We start from the raw sequence: 27,106 nt of genomic DNA on the forward strand, positions 1-27,106 counted from the left end.
CTTTGACTTGCTTTGCAAAACATTATCCAAACGGTTTAATAAACGCATACCACACTCTTAGTGGACATATTTTATTTTTATTTATTTTAGTATCATTATCAATTTTTTGCTTTTGTTTTTTTGAGACAGGGTTTCAATGTGTAGCTCTGGCTATCCTGGAACTCACTATGTAGACCAGACAGGCCTTGAATTTTCAGAGATCTGCCTCTGCCTCTCAAATGCTAGAATTAAAGGTATGTGCCACCACCACCCAGCAAGTGGCAAGTGAACAATATTTTAAAAGTGATTCCTGGTTCTTAATTTCTCTCTCTCTCTCTCTCTCTCTCTCTCTCTCTCTCTCTCTCTCTCTCTCTCTCTCTCTCTCTCACACACACACACACACACACACACACACACACACACACACACACACGATGATCTGTAAGGGTCCTCCCAGCTCATCTTTACTGAGGGGACTGACTACTCCTCACAGTCACAGGAAGTGAGGTCACTTACAGGTAAGGGATTGAAGTTTTGGTCCACTAGGTGGTAGTTGCCGGCTCCGAAGAACACCTGCCTCATCACCACCTCTATGCCCATCTGGGCTGAGATGCCCAGCTTATCCAGCCACCTGGGACAGAGTGACACGAGCTTTCTTGAGATTGGGAAACAAAGTCATTCCATTCTAATTACACATAGAGTTGCTCATCTGTGTGGGAGGAATCAACAGGAAACTACAAGAATGGCATTAGTTACAAATAAGTCATTCACATGAGATGGTGACGGAAGTCTCTCTCTCTCTCTCTCTCTCTCTCTCTCTCTCTCTCTCTCTCTCTCTCACACACACACACACACACACACACACACACACACACACACACACAAATGTACACATACACACCCTCCCATACAATGACATGCTCTATCTAGAAGGACAAGACAACTTCTCCGGAGCACAATCAAATCTCCACCTCTGTAGACAATTGTTATCCAGTTCCGTTATCCTCACTCCTCTACCCCACAATGTTTGTGGACACACCACACACACACACACACACACACACACACACACACAGTGAAGACTAGAGAGAAGGCAGTTGTCAACAGTGGTCAAAACATGAGCCACACAGAACCACAGCCAAACCACTATGATCACCTCCCCCACGCCTTCAATGAATGGCAACTCTTCATTCTTTTCTCAATTCCTGAGCCCTCATGAACACTGAAGGGTTTGTGTTTATTCTAACTTATAGCAAGGACGATGGTGGGAACAAGAGTACTAATGGATGAGAAAAAAGTCTCAGTAGGCCTCAGAATGAAGAGCATGGAGACAGTGAGGATCAGAATGAAGAGCATGGAGACAGTGAGGAGCAGAATGAAGAGCATGGAAACAGTGAGGCTCAGGATGAAGAACATGGAGACAGTGAGGCTCAGGATGAAGAACATGGAAACAGTGAGGCTCAGGATGAAGAGCATGGAGACAGTGAGGAGCAGAATGAAGAACATGGAGACAGTGAGGAGCAGGATGAAGAGCATGGAGACAGTGAGGATCAGAATGAAGAACATGGAGACAGTGAGGAGCAGAATGAAGAGCATGGAGACAGTGAGGCTCAGGATGAAGAACATGGAGACAGTGAGGAGCAGAATGAAGAGCATGGAGACAGTGAGGAGCAGGATGAAGAGCATGGAGACAGTGAGGAGCAGAATGAAGAGCATGGAGACAGTGAGGCTCAGGATGAAGAACATGGAGACAGTGAGGAGCAGAATGAAGAGCATGGAGACAGTGAGGAGCAGAATGAAGAGCATGGAGACAGTGAGGCTCAGGATGAAGAACATAGAGACAGTGAGGAGCAGAATGAAGAGCATGGAGACAGTGAGGAGCAGAATGAAGAACATGGAGACAGTGAGGCTCAGGATGAAGAACATGGAGACAGTGAGGAGCAGAATGAAGAGCATGGAGACAGTGAGGAGCAGAATGAAGAGCATGGAGACAGTGAGGAGCAGAATGAAGAGCATGGAGACAGTGAGGAGCAGAATGAAGAGCATGGAGACAGTGAGGAGCAGAATGAAGAGCATGGAGACAGTGAGGAGCAGAATGAAGAGCATGGAGACAGTGAGGAGCAGAATGAAGAACATGGAGACAGTGAGGAGCAGAATGAAGAGCATGGAGACAGTGAAGAGCAGAATGAAGAGTATGGAGAGAGTGAGGAGCAGAATGAAGAACATGGAGACAGTGAGGAGCAGAATGAAGAGCATGGAGACAGTGAGGAGCAGAATGAAGAGCATGGAGACAGTGAGGAGCAGGATGAAGAGCATGGAGACAGTGAGGCCTCAGAATGAAGAGCATGGAGACAGTGAGGCTCAGGATGAAGAGCATGGAGACAGTGAGGCTCAGGATGAAGAGCATGGAGACAGTGAGGATCAGAATGAAGAACATGGAGACAGTGAGGAGCAGGATGAAGAGCATGGAGACAGTGAGGAGCAGAATGAAGAACATGGAGACAGTGAGGAGCAGAATGAAGAACATGGAGACAGTGAGGAGCAGGATGAAGAGCATGGAGACAGTGAGGAGCAGAATGAAGAACATGGAGACAGTGAGGAGCAGAATGAAGAGCATGGAGACAGTGAAGAGCAGAATGAAGAGTATGGAGAGAGTGAGGAGCAGGATGAAGAGCATGGAGACAGTGAGGAGCAGAATGAAGAACATGGAGACAGTGAGGAGCAGAATGAAGAGCATGGAGACAGTGAGGCTCAGGATGAAGAGCATGGAGACAGTGAGGAGCAGAATGAAGATCATGGAGACAGTGAGGTGGTGCACATAAGCAACCCCTGGTGTAAAACAGCCACGCTTGTGCAGTGGACAATGAGGTGTGCCAGCCAGTCCTGAAGTTCGTGGCTCATCCTCAAGTGTGACACGGATATTTTAGAGCTAAACTTCTTGAGAATCTGCAGTACAGCTCTATGCACATTAAGCATTCTCGAAGCCGAAATTCTGGACGAACTCTTCACATCTTCCCTCCCCTCCTCGACCTTTTCTTCCTCTTCCCTTGCCTGCCTTGTCTCTTTTCCCACAGGGTGTCTTTGTGAACCCCTGATTCTCCTGTTGTGGCCTCCACATGCTGGGATGGTAGGCAAGCCTCTACCCCTAGAAAAGAGCAAGCTTCCCCAGAGAAGGGACCCTGCTACAGGCTGGACCTTAAATGGCCTCCAAAGGCTGGTGTTGGAGCCCGGCCTCTGCTGATGGTGCTTGTGTAAGACGGTAAGGCCCAGTCAGAAGTAGGCCCTTCAAAAGGTATCAGGCCCTCCTGGCTCCTCCCTGTTTCTCTTTTGCCTCTACTCGGCCCCGAGGTGAGCAGTTTCCTCCACCACGGGCTCGCCATAAAATACTGCTTCACAGACCCAAAGGCAACAGGACCAAGTGATCAAGGGCTTAGACCTCTGAAATGAGCCATAGTCAACATTTTCTCTACGAAATCATTTATCTCAGTATTTTTCACAGTGGCAGAAGGCTAATTGACATGCATTCTTTGGCCTGTTTTTAGGACATCATAATTCTTTCTTTCTTCCCTTTGTCCTCTTCATCCTCCTCCTCCTCATTGTTGTCATCCTCCTGTGGGCTAAACCTTGGGCCTATGAGCATTCAAGACAAGTGCTCTATCACTGAGGCCTCATTTTACTCTTTGTGTTTTGAGACAAGATCTTGCTTAGTTGTCCAGCCTGGTCTCGAACTCACTCTGTAGACCAATCAGATCTTGAACTGGTAGTCCCCCTACCCCAGCTTCCTAAGTGGCTAGAATTACGAACGTGCGCCATCAAGCCCAGCCAAACGTTCTACAACAGTTCGTGCTGGCTATTGATCAGGGACCCTGGTGGTGCCAAGCGTCTTGGAGCTGCTGCTTGACGATGATGACGGTGCTCGGGTGACTGGGGCTGACCCTTCACTGACCTTGGTGGAATTTGCGGCATAACTCTTCCCTATGTCTTTGACATGTTGAATGTTTGAACCCCTTGCTGTTAAGGGCCCCTCGCTGAAGGCTGGAATTGGGACAATGTAACAATATTTATGAAAGCTGATGTTAAGAATAAAACTTAAGGTAATTCCCTGGGAGAATTAGCTATGCAAGAAACTGAGTCTTCTGTACAACCTAATGCTTAGTGGTGTTAATAAGCATGAGACATAGGGTGTAGAAGAAATCATTTAAGAAGAAAAGCTTAGGGAAATTTTAGAAGCTGACAAACTATAACTGAATCATTAGGTTTTTATGTTTTGCCCCAGAAATATGGAGCTAGTATGGACAAGGAAAATATTTTTGATTATTAAGTTAATATCAAGCCTTGGTAACATCCTGAAGGCAAAGTAAGCAGTTTTAGGAACCTTTTGTTTTGGTTTAGGTTGTGTTTTTTTTTTTGTTTTTGTTTTTGTTTTTGTTTTTTTGAGACAGGGTTTCCCTGTGTAGCCCTGGCTATCCTGGAACTCACTCTGTAGACCAGGCTGGCCTCAAACTCAGAGATCTACCTGCTTCTGCTTCTTTTTTTGTTTTGTTTTGTTTTGTTTTTTTTGGAGTTGAGGGCCGAACCCAGGGCCTTGTGCTTGCTAGGCAAGTGCTCTACCACTGATCTAAATCCCTTTAACGCACACCTTTAATGCTAACCCCTGCTTCTGCTTCTTGAGTGCTGGGATTAAAGTTGTGTGTCACCACTGCGCGGCCAACTTTAGGAATCCTGATGTTCTTTTACTCTTTCCAGGATTGTGATAAAGATAGAGACCATATTGAAACAGGAGTTTATGACAGAAACACAAAGAGAAACATCTTGGCTCAGTGAGCAGCCTTGTCAGACCAGGACCTCTCTAATTGTAGGAAGAATAAAGACCAGAAGACGGTATTTCAGAGGTCAAGGGAAAGGATGGTAGGCTTATGTCAGATAGAAAAGGAAGAATTTGAACAAGGACCAGGGAATTAGATTTCTGCAGAAAGATCAAATATTCCTTACAGTAGACTTATAGAATAACATGTGGTGGGAAATAACTTCTGATCAGTTAACTTAGTCAAACTTAAATAGAGACATCCTGTCTAGCTTTTCTGTAACCACAAGGCTTTACAACACCAATGTTAAGGAAAAGGATAGTGAGTTAAAAAGAATTGATTTTATCATAATGTTTGATTTTAGTTCTCATGAAATTTGCCGTTTGCTTGTTTTGTTTCTTTTACTTGGTAAGCCTATATAATCACAGAAGACTTTATAGAATGTCTGCACCATGAAAAGACTTTGTCAGCAATGATTAAAGTCCGTGAGGAAATGATTTTGTGTATAAATAAAGCCTGTGAGAGATACAGGTTGTCAGAGTAGGACAAGCCACACCGAGATGCGCTTCCTCTCTGTCCGTCTCTCCTAAAATGAAAGTAAGAAGTGTCCCATGTCTGACTCCTCCCTCACTGCTCTTGCATCCACCCATCTTCAGACCCCGTCCTCATCTGGAGCTGGACTCTGCAGGACACCAATTAAAGATGTCTGACAAGGTTTAGCAAACCATTTTAGATAAAAGGTGTAGGAGTGTTTTGCCTGCTTGTATGTCTGTGCACCAAGTGCATGCCTGGTGCCTGTGGAGACTGGAAGAGGGCATTGGATCTCCTGGAACTGGAGTGACAGACGGTTGGGAGCCACCATGTCAGTGCTGAGACTTGAACCCCGGTCCTCTGGAAGTGTAGCACTGTTCTTAACCACCGAACCATCTCTTGAGCTTGGAAAATTACTTTTTTTTTTTTTTTTTTGTAAGACCTGGCACAAAGTTTTAGGGTTCTGTCACAGACGATGTGTTTGATGTGGGTTTTGGCTGACATTAGGGGGTGGAAAGAGCTGGAATCTGAGCCCAAAGCCTGTACAGCATCACTCACATGAAGCCAGCAGCAAAGGTATTGGACAACAAGGGTGCTCCCCCGCCGTAGGCAGAGCTTGTTTCTCCCAGCCAGACCTTTTTCCCAGGTCTTATTTCCTTAGTCACCTGGGGAACAAGAAGAGTTCCACAATCACTGCAAACAAGTCAACCACCTCATAGCTGAATGTGAGCATCTCTGCCTCTCCAGACTTGTCTATCCTGTTAGTTACAGATATCTTTAGAATCACTTAGGTCTTGGCCATTATCTCTTATGGGCCTAGTAGGGTATGGAAAGAATATAAATACAGTCTATAACAGTTCATTCTACTGAAAAGCCATTAGAAGTATTTTAATTTCTAATCACCACAACTAAACAAGATCCAACACCAAGGAGGAAACCAAGGAATAAGACACAGTGCTTACCCTTTAAAATCAGAAAAAAATATGGCAATACGTAAATATCCATAGACATCATCAGATTATAAAACAGAGACTGGTGTGGATGAAAAATTTTGTAAGACTATTACCTTTAGAATTTTTCGCACAGAGAAAATAAAAGTGTCCAGCACGTCAGAGCTCAGAAAATCTTCTTTGGTGGCAACGCGTCCATTCAAGTAGTAGCTATTATTCGGAAAGAATTTACAGTTTACTTCCCGCTGTAAAGTCAGTTCTGAACCTTGTTCTTCCTCCTGCTCTTTCTCATTGTGCTGTTTTTAAAAAGGCGGAAGTCCCTCCCGAGAGGAGCTAACGCTGGGAAGACGCCGTTCTATCCGAGTAACTACACATCAGCTATCCCACCTTAAGCAGGGACAGACAAAGCTACAAGCACTCAGCGTTACTTATTCTTTGCCAGCAACTGGTTTTACCTGCTTTTGTGGCTCATGGCTTAGTTGGCCATGTACCTCAACCTTGTAGTAACTGCCACATTGTTTAAAACATTACACTTCCGTTTTGATAACATTAAAATCCTTGTGCAGTAGATGTTCTAGACGCTGCCCGTTTATTACTAGAGCTTTTAAAAGTCAATCAGCAGCCGAGCAAAAATAAGTTCTTGAAAATTGGCAATTAGTATCTCTGTGATTTCAAGGCCAGTCTGGTCTACATAGAGAGTTCAAAGCCAGCCTGGCCTACGTAGAGAGGTCCAGGACTTCCACAGCTTCATAGATTTTGTCTCAAAAAATCAAAACAAAAACAAACAAACATAAAAAAGACAGGGTTTCTCTGTGTAGCCCTGGCTGTCTTGGAACTAGCTCTGTAGACCAGGCTGGCTTCAAACTCAGAGATTCACCTGCCTCTCCCTCCTGAGTGCTGGGATTAAAGGTATGAGCTACTCCCAAACCTCGAGAATATTTTTAAAAATTCTTTCCTTATTTATTTAGAGAAAGTCTCACTAGGTAGTTTTGGCTAGCCTGGAACTCACTGTGTAGACAGGGCTGGCCACAAACTCACAGAGACCCACTACTTCATCTTCTGAGCACCTAGATTAAAGATGTGCACCAGCACACGCAACTGATTTTTAGTTTTTATGTGTAAATGTGTGCTCGCACGAGTTTAGATGCACTATGTGTGTGTAGTGCCCTTAGAGGCTGGAAACGGGTATTGGATCCCGGGGAAATGGAGTTCCAGGCTGTTGTGAGCCCAGCTCCTCTGCAAGAGCAGCAAGTGTTCTAACCACAGAGCCATCCCTCCAGCCCATTAGCTATAACTATATCATGGAGGCATTCGGAAGTTAATAATGGGGATATTAAGTTAATGTGGATACTTACTGATGCCATGTAACTGCGTCAATCACTTCTCCGCCAGTCTTTAGGAAACTAGAAGAAAAGTTCCACAATGGGGTCACCTTACCCTCAAACAAGCATATGCAAATTTTCAGAAGAGCTTCATTCCCTGGAATGACTCACTGTGATGTGAGTCTCAGGCAACAAAAACACCCTAATCATATCCTTGGAATTTTAAGCCAATGTTTCCTCTTTTGGTAAACAATATAACAGTGAACTGTTTAATAATGTAGAGCACAGGGGATTCTCCACCGGAAAGGACCGTTTATCTCCAAGAAAAGTGGTTTTGCTTCTTTGCCAAGAGGGCACCAAAAGCAAAGAAGGTCCTGTCCCTCTCAGAGCTGAAGTCAAAATCAAGGCCACTGGAAGCCAAGAAGGCAGTGCTGACAGGCACCCATAGCCACATAAAGAAGAGGTGCCCATCACCCACCTTCTACAGCCCAAAACCCCACAGTTCCAGAGGCAACCCAAATACCTCTGCAAGAGCATCCCCAGGAGAAACAAGCTGGACCTCTAGGCTATCATTTCATTTTCCCTGACCACTGAGTCAGCCATGGGAAAAATAGAAGTCATCAACTCACTCCAGTTCGTTGTTTATGTCAAGACCAACAAAAGGGAAATCAAACAGGCTGAGAGGAAACTCTAGGACATTGAAATGGCCCCAGGCAATACCCTGGCCAGGCCTAATAGAAGGGCACATTCTCGACTGTCTCCCCAAAGATGCTTTGGATGTTGGGACCATCTAAACTGAGTTCAGAGGGCTAATTTTTAAGTACACATTCTTTTTTCACCATTAAAAAAATAATAATAAGGCACTGGAATGTGGTGGCTCACACCTTTAGTTCCAGCACTCAGGAGGCAGAGGCAGGTGGATCTCTGAGTTCTAAGCCAGCCTGGAATACACAGTGAGTTTGGGAGAGTCAGGGCTACATAAAGAGGCCCTGTCCCAAACAAACAAACAAACAAACAAACAAACAAACAAACAAACAAGGAAGAAGGAGGAGGAGCCAGGGAGAAAGTAGTTGTGCATCCCCCAATTCCTACCTTCTCAGCAGCTTAACTGTCTTCCCTCGCGGCTGACCAATGTCAGGACCATAGAGTTTCGCATTTTTGAAAGCTGACTTTTGTAGAAGCTTATGCAACGCAACAAAATCTTCTCCTAACTGCAGCCCATCGATGAAAATGTGAGCTTTCTTCCAGAAACTGTTGGGCTCTGGAAGACAGCAATTCTCATGTTAACCTCTTACTTAAACATTCTTTAAACACAACCATACAGCAACAAACAGTTTTCAAACTACAAACCTGGAATCAAAAGTCAAGAAAAGCGGGCTGGAGAGATGGCTCAGTGTTTAAGAGCACTGGCTGCTCTTCCAGAGGACCTTGGTTCAATTCCCAGCATCCACATGGCAACTCACAACTCTCTGTAACTCCAGTTCCCGGGAATCCAACACTCTTACATACATGCAGGCAAAACACCAATACACATTAAAAAAAAAAAGAGTCAAGGAAAGTAAGACACCCCCCCATAGTTAATAAAGAAGAGAGTTTAGAATCATAAATATTTTAATTATGGTACAAGGAGGGAGTAAACAAATTGAAGCTAATAATAGAGATGTTAAACCAATGGGCCTTTGGAAAACAGTTTATGGACAGTATTTCAAGCCTGATTTATTTATTTGTCCACAAATAACAAAGGAAAAAGAGGGGCTAGGGGGAAATCTCAATTGGTAGAGTACCGCCATGCAAGCCCGAGGACCCGAGACGGGATCCCCAGATATGGTGGCCCACTTGTGAACCCAGCATTGGAGAGGTAGAGATGGGGTGATCTCTGGGACGTGCTCTCCAGCTAGCCTAGTCTACAAGGTGAGTTCCAGGCCAATGAGGGACCAAGTCTCTCACATACACAAAAAGGTAGAAGGCACCCAAGGAAGGACACGTTAGGGTGTTTTCTGGCCTTTGCGTGTTCATGCATATGACCTCAAGCACACAAGTGCTATGGATATCACTCTGTATAAATAAAATGCTGATTGGCCAGTAGCCAGGCAGGAAGTATAGGTGGAACAAGCAGAGAGGAGAATTCTGGGAAGTGGAAGGCTGAGGCAGAGAGACGCTGCCAGCCGCCACCATGACAAGGAAGATGTAAGGTACTGGTAAGCCACGAGCCATGTGGCAAAGTATAGATGAATAGATATGGGTTAATTTAAGATAGAAGAACTAGATAACAAGAAGCCTGCCACGGCCATACAGTCTGTAAACAATATAAGTCTCTGTGTATTTACTTGGTTGGGTCTGAGCGGCTACAACACTGACAGGTGAGAGAGATTTGTCCTGACCGTGGGCCAGACAGGACCAGGAAAACTCCAGCTACACACAAGCATGTACACACACACACACACACACACACACACACACACACACACACACACACACTTAAAAAAAAGAAATCAAGAAAGAAATAGAACGGGCAGGGAGGAGAATTTTATGTGCAGAACAGTGCCTGTCCTAAATAAATAGCATGTGCTCATTAAATGACTGCATTTTATTGTTGCACTTCATATTTAGCTATATTGCTTGATGTATGGGAAATTCTTACAAATATATTTTAAATAAATCTGACTAATCATTAGCATATTAGAACTTATAAGTTCCTTGGGACTGGAGAGATGGCTCAACAGTTAAGAATATCAGCTGCTCTTCCATATGACCTGGACCCCCTGGTGGCTCACAACTACCTATAATCTATACTGGAAGCCTCTAGACAGCTTGAGCATACAGCGGAGGCGGCGTGGGGATTGGAGCGAATTTGCTATTTTTGTTGCAATAACGGAAAGCAACTTGTGGAAGAGATAATCTCTTTTGTCTTATGGTTCCAGAGAGGAGCTGAGATGTGAAGATCTCATGGCCAGCTGAGATGTGAAGCTGAGAGATCACATAGAAAGCAAGGAGAGAGGGAGAGAGGGAGAGAGAGAGGAAGAGAGAGAGAGAGAGAGAGAGAGAGAGAGAGAGAGAGAGAGAGGGAGGGAGGGAGGGAGGGAGGGAGGGAGAGGGAGAGGGAGAGGGAGAGGGAGAGGGAGAGGGAGAGGGAGAGGGAGAGGGAGAGGGAGAGAGAGGGAGGGAGAGGGAGGGAGAGGGAGGGAGAGGGAGGGAGAGGGAGGGAGAGGGAGAGAGACAGAGAGACAGAGAGACAGAGAGAGAGACAGAGACCGAGACTGAATGTGGGGTGCAGCTATAAACCCTCAGAGCCAGCTCCCTGTGACGTACTTCCTCTAGCAAGACTGCACTACCCTCCACAAACAGTTCTTCCAATAGGGGGCCAAGTTGTACACATGCCTGAGCCAATGGGGGCCATTTCTCATTCAAACCACCACATGGAGGTCACCTGACAAAGAAACTAAGAAACACGGAAAGGGAGGGAAAGGGAGAATCAACTGCCACCCTCACAGTTTCGCTGAGTTCAGTTTGCTAAGCACAGTAAGTTTAAAGTCTGCAAAGCCCAAGGGGAGCTGGGGAGGCTGGGGAGGCTGGGGGCTCCAGCAGTTGTTTTATTTTTTTTAACCTCAAAAACGACACAAGGATGTGCTCCCAAGATGGCGCAGCTGGTAAAGCATTTCTCACTCAACCCTTGTAGAGGTGGAAGGAGAAAACCAATACCACAAAACTGTCCTCTGACCTCTACACGTGTGCACTGTGGCCCATGACCTTCCCCCATCACACACTTAATAACAATACACAATTTTTTTGGGGGGGGCAGTGTTTGAGACAGCATTTCCCTGTGTAACAGTCCTGGCTGTCCTGAAACTGGATTTGTAGACCAAGCTGACCTTGAACTCACAGAGATCCTCCTACCTCTGCCTCCTGAGTGCTGGGATTAAAGGTGTGAGCCACCAGTGCCTGGCTCAACACACAATTTTTTTTCTTAAGGAAACGTAACCACCACCAGCAATACAAAGGTGAGGTTGATGGCTCTATCAGTACAGGGCTTGCTGTGGAAAGCAAAGGGGCCTGAGGTCATATCTCCAGCATCCACACGGAGTGCTTGGCATGTAGTTGCCTATAAGCCCACTGCTGGGGGGCAGCGACAGGCATCCCAGGGCTCAGGGGCCTTCCAGTTAAGGTAATCATTGAATTCTAAGTTCAGTAAGAGACCCTGCCTCAAACAAAGTGGATACTGACAAAGGAAGACACCTGACTGGACGGACACACACACACACACACACACACACACACACACACACACACACACACGGCACACACCCACAAACACACACCCACACACACCCACGGCACACCCACACACGCACATGCACACACATGCACACACACACACACACACGCATACACACACACACACACACACACACACACACACACACGGCACACACACACACACACACACACACACACACACACACACACACACACGCCCCTAAACTGGGATTATCAGTAGGCTCTGGGATTCAGAGGAGCGTTCTACTGATGCAGCTCCACTGTTGAGCAGCTGCATGACTGTGTCTAGGGAGAAGTCTATTTACTAACATGGAAAAGGATATCAAAACAGGAAAAGGAACAGTGCAGGGAATTCCTTTATGAGTGAGATGTTCCTGGGTACATACCGTTGCCCAGTTCCCAGGAGATGTTGTAACCCTTGGAAGCGCAGTAGTCCAGCAGCAGCTGAGCGTTGGAGCTGTTCCACTGCAAGTCTGGTGTTCTTAGTAACGCATTTAGACCAAAGATCAGGTCTAACCCTGAGCACTTCGCAAAGCTGTACAGCATGTCCACCGAGCTTCCTAAAAGAAAAATGGTGGTGTTAGTTATGTCGGCACCACAGCGAAGACTACCCCCAGGTTCACTTTTCACGAGTTTTCTTTATATTTTTAGTCAAAGTAATCCCATTCCTAATAAATGGCTGTCATTATGCCTCAGCAATGACACAGTGGACAGGCAGATCAAAAAAGAAAAGCCTGGGCTGGCGACATAGCCCAGTTGGTAGAGTAGTTGACTAGCACGCAGGAAGCCTGGGTTCTACTTAGGACTCAGACTCACTAAATAGCTTAGGATGACCTTGAACCTCTAATTCTTTTGCCTCCATCTCCTAAGGGTTTGGATTGTAGTTTTCTATTTGTGTTCTGAGACTGTCAACAATACAATTTTAAGTTTCTAAACTTTTGTTTTTGTTTTATGTGTTTGAGTGCCTGCATGCATGTCTATGTACCGCCACTCACATGCAATGCCTTCAGAGGACACAAAAGGTTATGAGATTTCCTGAAATGGAATTACAGATGTTTAAGCGCTGCCACGTGGTGCTGGGAATTGAACCTGGGACCTCTGGAAGAGCAGCCAGTGCTCTTCATCATCGAGCCATCTCTCCAGCCTCAACAATATAACTGTAAGTGTGGTCTTTGAATTGGATATCATAGGCATACTAAGCCTCTGTGATTATCATGTAAATTCTCTAATCATTCTTCAGCAGAAATTCACTCAGGAACTCCTCTAGTCTAGAAAGAAAGAAATACCACTCTATCTGGTAAATGTCAAAACTTCCTCCTTAAAAGCGGCTTGGCTTTGTTCGGCTCCCAAGTCCTTGGCTCGAATCCTTTCATAGTCGCCACAGCAGAGCCTAAGATTCAACGCTGCTGACAAAGGCCCTGAGTGGCACAACTCCAGCGAGCATATTTGCTGTGTCACTGACTTCCACAGCACTGTGGCCAGTCAGCAAGGAGTGACCAACACAGGGATTAAGAAACTCTGAGCGCAGCCACCTAGCATTCCAGTGGGTCTTACAGCCTCGGTTTGGGACAGCCTTGAGCTTGGGATCACAGAGCACACACGAACCTGCACACTCACTCTCCTATGAGGTCCAAACAGCTGTGACAAGTGTTGCCTATCTGCACACTGGGTTTGTGCTGGCTGTTCCACCATGGTTCTTAGTAATACACGTAGACCAAAGATCGAATGTGGCCCTTAGCACTTAGCAAAAGTGTATACCCGACACTGGAGTCCACTGCAACCTAGTGCTGTGGGATGTTCTGTATGGCAAATGTGTTGTCTGATTGGTTAATAAATTGGCCAGTAGCCAGGCAGGAAGTATAGGCGGGACCAGGAGGAGAATTCTGGGAAGTGGAAGGCTGAGGCAGAGAGACACTGCCAGCTGCCGCCATGAGAAGATGTTAAGATGCCAGTAAGCCACGAACCACGTGGCAACTTATAGATTAATAGAAATGAGTTAATTTAAGCTATAAGAACAGTTAGCAAGAAGCCTGCCACGGCCATATGGTTTGTAAGCAATATAAGTCTTTGTGTTTACTTGGTTGGGTCTGAGCAGTCGTGGGACTGGTGAGTGACAGAGATTTGTCCTGACTGTGGGCAAGGCAGGAAAACTCTAGCTACAAATGGTGCCCAACATGGGGCAAGAGTTTCCACTTAAAACCTGAGAAAAAAGATTCTAAAACGGAGCTAAAAACAGCTTCCTAGTTGTCTCTCTCAAGTTAGCGGCAGCCTGTTGGTTTGAGCTACTCTATGGTGGGTTCGTGGCACCCAACCCTGTACCTCAATTGCAGTAATTACACCCATGATCACTTGCATATTTCAAAGAGCGATGTAGAAAGTTCTCTGGATCAGAAATCTGCCACCGGAGTCATGTAGGTTCACCTTTCTCACAGATCAGAACAGGAGTGCTGTGGAACAGTCTTGTATATTTTAAGTATGTATTGCTCTCATTGTTAATGAAAAGCTGATTGGCCAATGGCTAGGCAGGATTTTGTGATCAAACTGCCAGGTGGATTTGCTTCCAGTCAGATCAGAGGACAACTTCAGCTGTTTACTCCGTTCTGTATTCATGAGTGTATTTCCTCAATTGATATCTTTTTTTTTTTTTTTTGGTTTTTCGAGACAGGGTTTCTCTGTGTAGCTTTGCGCCTTTCCTGGAACTCACTTGGTAGCCCAGGCTGGCCTCGAACTCACAGAGATCCGCCTGGCTCTGCCTCCCGAGTGCTGGGATTAAAGGCGTGCGCCACCACCGCCCGGCTCTCAATTGATATCTTAATAAATCCCTATTGCCCATTAAACAGACTCACATGGTTGATCTTAACACAGATAGGTCAAATATTTATCTGGAATGTTTGGATCCAGAGAGTTTTACAATCTACATGTGTTTCGATTTGAGAGTATTGTAATCTTTACCAACTGCACATCTCTAATTCAACTAAGACTCAAAACAGTGGATTTTGGAGGATTTCAAATTTTGGACTTTCAGATTCAGGATTTTCAACCCATGGGGGATTTTCCACACTTCTGAAAGGAGAAACAGAAGAGCGAGGAAGTGCGGGTGAGTTTTATATGTTACACTTCTGGTTTTTACTTTTGTATGAAGACTATATTCACGTCTCAACTCCCATTCTGAATCCCACTCTGTGGCCGGCTGACAAAGTCATAAGTCAAGGAAAAAGCCACACAAGCTTTGGGTTCAAGGTCTTTCATGAATTTTCTTCTTCTCTTGATGCTGGTTATTAAAGCCAGAGCCTCACACATGCTCAGTGTGCTCTAGCACTGAGCTACATGCCAGCCTCTCTCCTTAACTCTGTGTATGTACATGCAAGTGTGTTCATGTGTGTAGTGTATGTGTATGCACATGCTTATGGAGGTCAGAGGTTGACATTGAGTGCCTTTCTCTGTTTTTCATCCACTTAGGGTTTTTTTTTTTAAATTGCTACCACCCATCACAAATAACAGCAAATAAAACAGTAAAAAAATTATTTACTTTATGTGTATATGTGTTTTGTCTGAATGTATGTATGTGCACCATATGGGTGCCTGGTATCCACATGGGTAGAAAAGGGTGTCAGGTCCCCTGGAACTGGAGTTACAGACAGTTGTGAGTCACCCATTGCTGTGGGCCACAAGTATATGTAATAGAGATTCAGCTGTATATAATAAAGCTATACCTAGAAGGGTCAAGGAAATTCTTCAAGAGGAAAGTCAAATATCAAGGAATATTTGATGATATTCAGTTTTTAATATATCAGCTGTCTTCTGCTATGAATTTCTTGTGCACTCATATACTACTAGGCCTTAAAGGCAAAAAGTATAAGCTTCCCAGACCTACTGCTGATCTACTAGGTAACACCCCTACAGAGCCTAGGGGACAGGCAGACTGTAGATGCATAGCTTTGTTTCTTGTGCAAATGAAGCTCAGACTTTCCTTCCCCAGACTGGCCAAATGGCATTCGGGAACATTTGACTCAGAACAAAGGGTTTTTTGCATAGCCAGGTGTGAGTGAAGGGAGGCAGAATTCCTGGTCAGGCAGAGTCATGTGGCCAGAGAACAAGCAGAGAGTTTCTGGAGATGGTAGGGCAGAGTCACATGACCGGAGAGAAAGGAACAAGGCAGATCTTTTGTAGAGAATAAGGATTGGGTCAGGTCACGAGAGTAGGAAGAGAAGAAATGAGAAACTGGAGAAATGAGAGGGAAAGCGTAAGAGCTTAGTCAGGGCTACGAGAGGACAGAAAACGAAGGGACAGAGAGGAACTGAGTGTCGGGGTAGAACTGGGGCTGTGTAGATAGAAGTTTGTCATAGAGAAATAAAGTAAGCGGACGTAAGAAACTGGTGTACATCGATTCTTTTCCCTCAGATAACCCCATGCTGGACATAGCACCTTCCCCAGGACTCTGGGAAGGATTTTCTCAGGGCAGGCCCCTGGGAAAACTCTGATGACCCATGTGGGTGCTGGGTATCAAACCCCAGTTCTCCGGAAGAGCAGCCAGTGTCTTAACCACTGAGCCACCTTAACGGCTCTTAACGATGACAGCCCCAGCTTTAGTTTTCTGAGATACAGTCTCTCACTGAACCTGAAACTCACTATCTGACCAGAGTAGCTGGCCAGTCAGTTCAGGGGATCCACCTGTCTCAGTCCTGAGCTCACTCACATAAAAACACACACTCAGTTTTTATGAGAAAGCTGGGGATTCTGGGGATCCTCAGCTTGGGTGGCAGGCACCTTACCAATTGAGCCATATCCTCTCCCCCGGCTCCCCGGCTCCTCGTTCTCTCTCAATAGTACTGAAGTACTGCACAGCTTTATACACTGCTGCAGGAGTCAGTAAAGCCCGAGTGCGGGCCCTCCGACAGGCCTGTGGCTAGAACCCCGGCAGGCGCTTGGTTTCTTACGTGAGTAGGTGCTGTTCTTGTACTCTCTTTGGTACTGTTCTTTGAGCAGCAACAGCTCCAGGAAGGGCCATTCCACCTGGAGTCTCCTCATCACGTCAGCAGAGACGGGCTCAGACCGGCAAACGTCTGCAAGAGGAAGAGAGCGCTCAGGGTCACCATTTTCACAGTGACAAGGTTGAAACCCAGCCTGGACGTTTAGTCAGCTGTTAGGTAGCTGAAGGAGGTGGTTAAGTTTCTGGTTATTAAGTACAAGACCAGAGAAAGTTGTATTGTTACATGTGCCAAATTTGTAGGCTAGTTCATGGCTACCAAGAAAACAACCAGAGGGCAATTTCCTTAAGAAACATTGGGTGCAGGCGGTGGTGGCACACACTTTTAATCCCAGCACTCAGGAGGCAGAGCCAGACGGATCTCTGTGAGTTCAAGGCTAGCCTGGTCTACAGAGCGAGTTCCAGGAAAGGCACCAAAAGTACACAGAGAAACCCTGTCTCAAAACAAACAAACAAACAAACAAACAAACAAACAAACAAACAAAACCAAAAAAAAAAAAGAAAGAAAGAAACATGGGTGTATACTGACATGGAGCACTGGGCATGATTTCAAATGGTTTACTAATTTGGAGATCCCCTCAGTAGCTTAAACTTATCAGAGAGAATTGGATGGAGAGGTCCGAATTCAGCTAAAAAATGAAAGCTTGTTTTCAAAACACAGCTGGCTGTGGTGGCACACACTTGGCATCTCGGCACGTGGGATGCTGTGGCAGGAGGATTGGCACCAATCTGAGGCCAGCTTTGGCTACACAGCAAGACTCTGCCTTAAAAACAAAACAAAGCAAGGTTGGAGAGGTGTCTTAGCAGTTAAGAGCACTTGGTGCTCTTGCAGAAGACCTGGGTTCAAATCCCAGGACCCACTTGGTGACTCACAGTTGTCTGTAACTCCAATTCCAGGGGACCCAACCCCATCTCTGACCTCCTCAAGCACCAGGCACACATATGGTGAACATACTTACATGTAGGCAAAATGCCCGTACACATTAAAAAAAAATCAAAACACATAGAAAGATGCTATACCTGGATGGTATTTGCTTTGTAGTGACTTCTTCTGTGATGAATTAGAGCTAATGAGTCCAAACTGGTAAATTACTGACTGTTCTCCCTTGAAGGCTGGTACTGTCCAAACTTCTGGAACCACGGGGTGTGCCTGGGAGCCACCCCCACGCTCCTCCCAGGAAACCTGCACTGTTTTATCACAACAGGGGTGCTTGCTGGCAGAACCAGCTGGGACTGGCTGATGACTTCCTTTCTGGGAAGCCGCCCTGTGACTGGCTGACAGAGAGTCTCTTTTCTCTCCCAGTGCTCACAAAGGGTGTCTCAGAGGAGCTTTGGGGATCCCAGGGAGCCCCTCACCTGCTCCAGGATGAGGAAAAGTGAGGTGCAAAGACAGGTGTCCCATCTAAACTTAGATTATAAATGCAGAAAATGGCCAAGTGGCCAAAAAAAAAGGATCAGGCTGGCTGTGTCTGGTGGGCAGGAGCAGGCTGAGCAAACTCCCTTACTATTAAAGAGGCCCTTGTGTCTTCCTTCTGCTTTTTCCTACTCACCACACTTCCGGTTTGGGACCAATCCTGACTAACTGCTCTGAACACTTTCTCACTGGAGAAAGTGAGTCGAAAGGAATATGTAATGTACGAACTAACTAAATGCTCGTCGCTAACATAGACAGAATACACACGCTCTTAAGGCGTGAAGAAGTACACAAATATCTCACAATTCTTCAGATAACGGTTTAGCAGACATCTGATATCACACGGCACTTCTGAAGGTCTTGGACCAGCAAAGGGCAGGGGTCTCAGGTGAGGTCCACACACTGCCCATGTTAGAACCATCTGAAAGCTTGCTAAGGACAGAGTCTAGGGTTGGATCCCTGAGACCCCACCACTCAAACTCACCTTGGCAATAGGGACAGTCAGTGAAGTTGAGACCCAGCACCCGGTGAATCAAACCATGCTCAAGTGAAAGTTTTCTCCTGGGTTCCTTTGTTCGACCTTTCTTCCATTCTCCTTACATAATCATGGGCTTCAGTCTATTGCTGTGTTGTTACCTATAAATACTCTCCAATCTGACCCTGTTTCTACCCATGTGTTCCCTCCAACCCGCTATTTTCAGTGACCAGCACTGTTTGTTTATAACTCCCAGTCCTGCCCAGTACGCTCTTCTGGAAGGCTCCATAGTTATGAAATCATCAGAGGAGGAAAGCCACCCACAGTTTCCTCGTTCCCCTTGGGTCCTCTACCTGTCTAATGGTCAGGTCTGAGCAATAACACTTTTCTCTAAACATTCTCATGACTGGTACAGGTTAACTATGATATATAATCTTTTCAAGGGTTTACCATGGTTGACTTGAGATTGCCAGTAACTTCTTTCTTCCAAAGTTGGTTCCTTCTTGGGATCAAAAATAAGGAAGTCTGTCTTGGTTCCACCAAATCTCAAGTATGCAGGAGATAAACCTCGGGCTAAAGTCCGAAGCCTTGGAGAGCTGTTGTGAAGACAAATAAGAAAGTATAATAATAATAATTATTATTATTATCATTTTAGTTTTTTAATACATCTTACTATGTAGCCCAGGCTTGCCTCAAACTTGGAATCCCTCTGCCTTGGTGCCAGAATGCTGAGATTATAGGCATGCACCACCATTCCAGCTTGTCATTTTTCTGAGAAAGCTCAGTTAAACATCTTCACTTCCTTCTCTCTTGGTGGACCTGCTCCTTAACTTCTAGCCGCTAGCCGCCCCAGTGGGGTAGAGAGAGGTAAACAGTTCAAGACCTAGTTGTCCACAGAAATAAAAGATTCAGTGACCGACTGGCTCAGAAGAGTCAAGGGTAAGTTTCGGGAAGAGCCTTGGAAGACAGCACCGTCACCTGCTGAGATGGGGAACCAGGTCACAAGTTTGAAAACGGGGTGGAAGAATCTGTAGAAACTGAGATGCCAACTACAGTGGCTAATCCTTCAATGTCATCTCGCCTCTATTTATAATCACCATGGAAACACATCTCTAGGTATGCCTATGAGTGTGTTTCCAGAGAAGTTTAATGGAGGAAGTAAGATCTGCCCTCAGTGTTGGTGACACCACCCATGGGCTGGGGCCCCAGATTGAATAAAAGGGAGAAAGTGAACATTCATCCCTCTTCTCTCTGTGCAGATGCCGTGGGACCAGCTGCCTCGGGCTCCTGCGGCCTCCCTGGGGTGACGAACAGCACACCAAAACAATCCTTTCCACCCTGAAGTGGCTGTCAGGCATTTGTCCAGCAGCTGACAGAACTAATACGTAACTGGACACTGAACCCACAGATCCACAGGCCACATGTGACTGGAACTCGAGAAGTACGTCTAGGCTTGGGGAGGGGACTCCTCAGTATAGAGTCGATGACCAGTCACACTTAGACTGTAGACCTGATGTCCCCTAGGAACCCCACAGCCACTGACTACACTTGGCAGGGACCCGGGTACCTACCTGCCTGTGCTCTTCTTTCCCTCCTCTGTTCTGACATCTCCGGAGCACCCCTAGTCCCAACACTGTTACCCACCTCACCCCCACTCCCAGCCCATCTGCATCCCTTTGGTAGAGTCAGACCTCACAGCCCACTTGAGACCTCCAGCGTCAGTCCCCTTCTCCCACTGATAGCCCATCCCACCCCACCCTCTTCACTGATCTGGGACTGCGCGGAGTATGAACCCAGAGTTCCAACCAGAACTTCAGATCCGAGACCAGTTAGAGTCCGAACACAGAAACCCGAGTGGCTTCAGACTGAAAACCCAGTGTGACTCTGCTGGTCCACAACCTGCCAGATTAGAGTAACAGCAACCAAACAACCAAACACCCATGCCGCGAAGGGGAGACCAGATTATCTACACAAAGAAACACACGAATGTCACAGCTCCAGATGCCTAGATCCCAGTGCAGAAACAGAAACACGAACAACCAAGACAACATGCCTCCTATGGAAACCAGCACCCTCTTCTGATATGTGCTAAAAAAAGCAATTTAGCTGAAGTGCAAGACAAGTATTTCAATATGGCAATTATGAACAAATGTCTCAATGAAGACAAAACATAATAGCCTCGCAGCCCATGAATGCCAATGTACAGCCCAGAAGTTCATGTCAAGGACTTACTCAGAGTCCCTCAGGCCTCATACCATCCCACTGACTTGGGCCAGGCACTGGTTCTGGTCCTTGGCATTTCTATTTTGTTGGATGACAGAGGAGATCCATTTAGATGTATGTAACTACTATCTGTAAGTAATTGAGACCGGTCAAGATTTGGTGTCCTTTGGGAATTGGCGGGGAAAGGAGCTGTGGTACCAAATGATGGCCCGGGTCAGATACATGTGGCCCCAGAGGTATGGACCACAGCATCATGGGTTGTTCTCCATCAACCCAACCTGCCTCATGTCCTGTGGAGGATTTCCCACTCTCTGAAATCAGCATCCTCAGATGTCTCACTAGTCTGCCTCTCCCAGCCGCTGCCCCTGGTACTGGCTCCCTGAGAGCAGAGACCTTGTCTGCTCTATCAGATTCTTCCCAGTGCCTAGATGAATGCCTGGCACACAGGGATGCTCAGCCAATATTTGTTAAATGAACGAACAAAGCAAGCCAGCCTGAGAAAGGGCAAGGGAAGGCCAACCAAGGACCGTTTTTTTTTTTTTTTTTTTCTTAAAACAAGATGACATTAAAACTCATTGCTATGGCCATTGCCATATAAAGCAAGTCATATGTCTCAGAGTTTTGCTAGGAAGGACCTTTTGTTTGTCTCCTTTGCAGTAAAGTATCTTTTGTGTTTTTAGAATACAATATTGATGTCCTCTGACCAAAAAAAAAAAAAAAAACAAAACAGATTTAACACAGCTGCAAAACTTGCCATAAAAACAAAATTGATCAAAGGCACGGCATTTCAGTCATATGCAGGAGAAAGGGGAAATGCCCGCCACACAGTGTCATGGAAATAAAAGATGTGTAAAGCAGCTGCAGCTGTTCCCTTTCCAGAGGAGGCTGTCAAGGAAAAAACACAACACACAAAACAGTCTGCAGGTGTTTTTATATTACCTTTAGGGCAAAAATATATTGTTTATCTTTGACACAGAGCAGAGGTGGTTTATTAATATGCACTAAATGCTATTATATTTCCATTTCCAGATTTAAGGGCCACCCCAGAGATTCCAGAGAAGGAAATAAGATTGGACCAAGTGACAGTTGGCATTTCAGTAAGAGCAATGAGGCAGAAGCAGAGGCCATTATCCCAGAATGGTTTGGATGATAAACCTAAAAGCTCAAATATGGAAGAAGTAGAGAGAGGATGCAACTACTCAGGGAGGTGCTTTTTAAAATGCAGGCATGTTCAGAATTGACTTTTGCTATAACGTGAAGGAGCTGAGAAGGCATGGAGTTGTGATCCAAGAGCATGAAGTTGGAATTTTAAGTTTTCACATACAGAAATGAAGTTGCCGGAGAGGAAGAGAGTCAAGACACTGTCACGATGCTTGCAGGTTAAAATGGAGTAGAGCGGCATGTGCTAACAACCAACCGTCAGCACAAAAGCACCCTGGTTCTCAGTGCTTGCCAATTTCCACGGTGTAAATATCTCCACTGTCGCTGTTTCCAAGGTGTAACAGTGTGATGCCACAGAATGTGGCGTTGAGAAGAAATGCACACAGCTCCTGGTGGGGATGCAAACTGGCCCAACAACTGAGTAACCATTACCTGAGAGGTCAAGGATGGAGAAATTGAGAGACTTGTTTTTTCAGGTAAACTTGATGTCACCTAAGATATCAGGACTTGGGACTGAGAGCTGCACCAGATTTTAATCAAGATGGGGACTAGGGGAACAGAGTGAATGACAGGATGGAAGGAGAGCTGGAGGGGACCACACACTGGTATTACCACAACCATCTCTAGTACACACCAATTTCATCCATTGCTTTCGGCAGATTGGAAGGATTTTTTTTTTCCCACTTAGTCTCCTAACATCACAAGGATGTGAGTGCCATTATTAGTCTCACTTTATAAACACGGAACCTAAACAAAAAGGAGCTAAACTAACTCACCAGAGCTAACAAGCCGAGGGGGATGTGAACTGCAACAGTCTGCATGCAGACCGAGGAACCACTGTCTAGGAGTAGCAGGCACGGGAATGGGGTATGAGAGAGCGCAAAACTCATACTCAACACTTCAGGGAAGTGTCTCCCATCAGCTAGGGCACAGGGGTAAAGGAATACTCTGTGAGAATGATAGCAGGGTTACCACGCTCAAGGCTCCAGGGAGCATGTCGGAATGGCTTGGGATGGAAGGGGACACCAACGGGTCCATCAGGGGACAGAACTTCCCAGGGATCAGGCCTGGGATGCTCTCAGTTCTTTGTCTCTCTCCAGTCAGATCATTTCTCTCAGAAACAGACAGGGGACCTGTGGCCCTGGGCACTGTGGGTCTGGTAGTGTGAATGAGAAATGTCCCACATGGGCGCACTTGTTTGAACATGCGGTCCCCAGAAGATGGTATTGTTTGAAGAGTTTTAAGGTAAAGCCTAGCTAAAGGAAGTATGTCACTGGGGTGGGCTTTGAGAGCGCCTAGCCACACCCACTTCTAGAAGCTCTTTTTGCGTTGTGTTACTTCCTCTTCTGGCCACCGGCCGCCCGCCATTCCTCCTCGGCCATCATGGACTCTCTCTGAAACAGTAAGTGCAAACAACCCTTTGCTTCCTCACCTTGCCTTTGGTTGTGGTATTTTGTCACAGCCACAGAAAAGTAACCAACACAACCAGCTATTAATGCACGAACTTCGTATTGGTAACAAATGATTCTCCAATACAGAAAGGAGCTGTCAATAAAGATGTGGGAATTTAACTATTAAAATTATTAATGAATGGTGTCTGAGTTAGGGTTTCTATTGCTGTGAAGAGACATCACAACCACGGCAACTTTTACAAAGAAAAACATTTAATTGAAGTGGTGGCTTACAGTTCAGAGGTTCAGTCCATGATCATTATGGTGGGGAGCATGGCAGCGTGCAGGCAGACATGGTGCTGGCTATCATTATCAGAAGACAACAGGAAGTGGATTGTTTTACTGGGAGTAGCTTGTGCATAAAAAACCTCAAAGCCCATCCCCACAGTGACACACTTCCTCCAAGACCATACCTACTCCAGCAAGGCCACACCTCCTAATAGTGCCACTTCCTTTGGGGCCCATTTTCTTTCAAACACCACAAATGGTTATTGAAATTGCAAAAAATAATGTTTACTGAAGAAAGAGAAGCAAATTACTATGGAAAGCAAGCAAAAACCACATTTTTTTGCTTTGTTGTCCTGGCTCGTTTTGTGTCAACACAAGCTAGAGTCATCAGAGAGGAAGAACCTCAGCTGAGGAAATGCCTCCATGAGATCCAGCTATAAGGCATTTTCTCAATTAGTGATCCATGGGGGAGGGCCCAGCCCATGGTGGGCGGTGCCATCCCTGGGCTGGTGGTCCTATAAGAAAGCAAGGCTGAGCAAACCATGGGAAGTAAGCCAGTAAGTAGCACCCTTCCATGGCCTCAGCATCAGCTCCTGTCTCCAGGATCCTGCCATGTTTCAGTTCCTGTTCTGATTCCCTCCAATGATGGACTATGATCTGGAAGTGCAAGCCAAGTACTTTCCCTCTCTCTCTTAGTTAGGATTTTTATTGCTGTGAAGAGACACCATGACCATGGCAACTCTTAGAAAGAAAACATTTCATTGAGGTGGCTCACTCATAGTTTCAGAGGTTCAGTCCATTATCATCATGACGGAGCATGGCACCATGCAGGCAGATGTGGTACTGGAGTAATAGCTAAGAGTCCTACATCTTGCAGGCAACAGGAAGTCAGCTGAGACACTGGATGGCATCCTGAGCATAGGAAACCTCAAAGCCTGTCCCCACAGTGACAGACTTCCTCCAACAAGGCCACGCCTCCCAACAGTGCCACTCCTTTGAGATTATGGGGGCCAGTTTCATTCAAACTACCACGCTCCCCAACTTGATTTTTGGTCATGGTGTTTCATTGCAGCAATAGAAACCCTAACTATGACAGTTGTTCAGTGCCACTTTTGCCCTGTAGAACTTGGGATTTCTAACGATCCTCCACACTGTATTGTCTTAATGAGGAAACTGTGGCTGTGTACACATATGTCTTATTTCAAGTCAAGCTGCACTGTCTCTTACAATAGCTACTAGCTGCTGGGCACTGGAAATGTCGTTGGACTGAGCTGAGACGTGCTGTAAACATAAACGACGAGATTTTAGAGGCACGATTTCAGAAAGGGACGGGGAACTATCTCGTTACTCTTTTTATATTGGGCAGAGGGTGCAGTTCAGTGGCAGAGCAAGCTGCTTAGTGTGCAAGACCCTGGACTCTTCTCTCCAGCACTGCCAAACGTTAGCATCCACACGCTTCTTCCGACTGTTTATGTTTACTTTTTGTTGTTTTAACGCTATTTGAGACAGGGCTTTGATATGTAGCCCAGGCTAGCCTTGAACATGTGATCCTTTAGTTTCTGCTTCCCAAGTGTTAGGGTTATAGCTAGCAATCATGCTGAGCTTTTTTGCTTTTTGTAAAATGTGTTTACCAAAGAGTTTTAAAATTACACTTGTTCCTTGTATATGAGGCTCCCATCATAATTCATGTTGTTTCTAGGACTGGGGTCTCTTTGGTATTCTTCACTAATCCAGGCTGAGAATATATTCTGACTAATTTCCCCAGGGAAGAGAAATTTAACAGATGTTCCTTTCAATTCTACAGCCTTCTAAGATTAACATTTAAATTTTCTGTACTGTCTGTTCTCTGGTTACAAATGTGAGAGAGACCTGTTCCTATTCATCTAGTGCCTGTAACCGAATCAGACCACCCCAGTTCATTTGTTTAGCCCTCCTTGGAGGCACCTCTGAGGTTTGGGCCCCAAGTTGCCTACCTGTATATTAATGGCAGTTTTTTTTCTTTGTTTGTTTTTTAAAAACAAACAAACAACAAAAAAAACCCTTTTCTATCAATTTGTTTCTAGACAGTTTTTTCCTAATATACTCTGCAGTGTGTCCTTTAAAACATAACCACTGGCTTGTTTTCTTTTTGGATGCCTTTGTCTTTGGATCAGAGTCTGCCTTCAAATACTGCTTTTATTTGCTAGCTGATTGACCTCCTCCCATAACCTCAACTTCTTCACTGTTGCCTCCCAAATGCTGGGATTAAAGGTATTTGCCATCACACTTGGCCCCTAAATTTATTTTTTAAAGACAAAGTCTAACACAGCCCAGGCCGGCCTTGCTATGCAGCTGAGAGATGATCTTGAACTTCTGATCCTCCTCCGTTTGCTTCTGAGTGCTGGTGAAAGAGTCATGAGCCGCCACGCCTAACTGTATGCAACGCTGAGGACTGACCCCAGGACTTTGTGTGTGCTAGGCAAGAAGAAACAATTAGCTTAACCGTCAAACATTGTAGTAAGTGCTTATTATCTCGTCAAATCATCATACAAATCCCATGAGTCGCACTTGAGAAAACCAGGGTGTTTGGACTGTCAAACTCTTAGCTGTGGGACTCTGTGAAATCAGCAGATTACACCTGATAGTGTGGGCACGGGACGTGTGATCGATGTCTACGCCTTCGACAGTGGTGACATAAAGGGCTGGTAAAGATGTAGTGTCCAGTAAGTGTGGTGGCATTCAAGAGGCTGAGGCAGGGAGATCATGAGTTCAAGGCTGGCCTGAGCTAATGGTTACACAATGTCTCAAAACAACAAAAGACTTGCTCATCTCTGGAGGCTTCCACGGTTTAGATGACCTGGGACTGTGCCTGGAGTCCTTCATCTTGGGGACAGTCTGCACTCACGGAGCAGGAGCAGTAGATGCGTTTCCTCGGGAGAAGGGGAAACCGTGCCGCTGATGAAGCAGCGTCCAGTCTGCACCCTCATCTTGGAGAAACATATGCTTATCCAAAGGTTTATTAGCATATATTAATTATAGATAATAATGGGTTTCATCATGACATTTTCGAACGTGTATAAAAATATTTTGATTGTATTTACCCCCATTGCCCTCTCTTGTACCCTCCCACTGATCCCTAATTTTCCCAATTAGTCTGAGTCTCCAACTCCTCTCTCTTACCCGTCCTCCCCCCGCCCCCCCCCCCCCGCCGCCCCCCATTTAGGCCAGTCTGGCCTCACACTTGCTGTGTTGCCAAAGATGGCTTCACACTCCTGATCCTCCTACCTCCAGTTCCCGAGTGCCGGGATCACAGGCACCACAGGCAC

The 27,106-nt window shown here is 45.8% G+C and overlaps 1 protein-coding gene across 1 annotated transcript in view; it reads right to left on the reverse strand.

Moving 5' to 3' along the window:
- Nucleotides 1-27,106, reverse strand: part of Hpse (heparanase) — a 41,733-nt gene that overhangs the window by 13,559 nt on the left and 1,068 nt on the right. The window contains exons 2-9 of the mRNA XM_076546724.1: nt 19,189-19,334; nt 16,800-16,925; nt 12,249-12,422; nt 8,680-8,848; nt 7,621-7,668; nt 6,382-6,475; nt 5,874-5,980; nt 496-610 (exon numbers count right to left, since the gene is read on the reverse strand). Coding sequence (XP_076402839.1) covers nt 496-610; nt 5,874-5,980; nt 6,382-6,475; nt 7,621-7,668; nt 8,680-8,848; nt 12,249-12,422; nt 16,800-16,925; nt 19,189-19,334 — 979 coding nt within the window. The remainder of the gene's footprint in view (nt 1-495; nt 611-5,873; nt 5,981-6,381; nt 6,476-7,620; nt 7,669-8,679; nt 8,849-12,248; nt 12,423-16,799; nt 16,926-19,188; nt 19,335-27,106) is intronic.

The sequence above is a fragment of the Peromyscus maniculatus genome, chromosome 10 (assembly GCF_049852395.1).
Source record: "Peromyscus maniculatus bairdii isolate BWxNUB_F1_BW_parent chromosome 10, HU_Pman_BW_mat_3.1, whole genome shotgun sequence".
NCBI classification, from domain to species: Eukaryota; Metazoa; Chordata; class Mammalia; order Rodentia; family Cricetidae; genus Peromyscus; species Peromyscus maniculatus.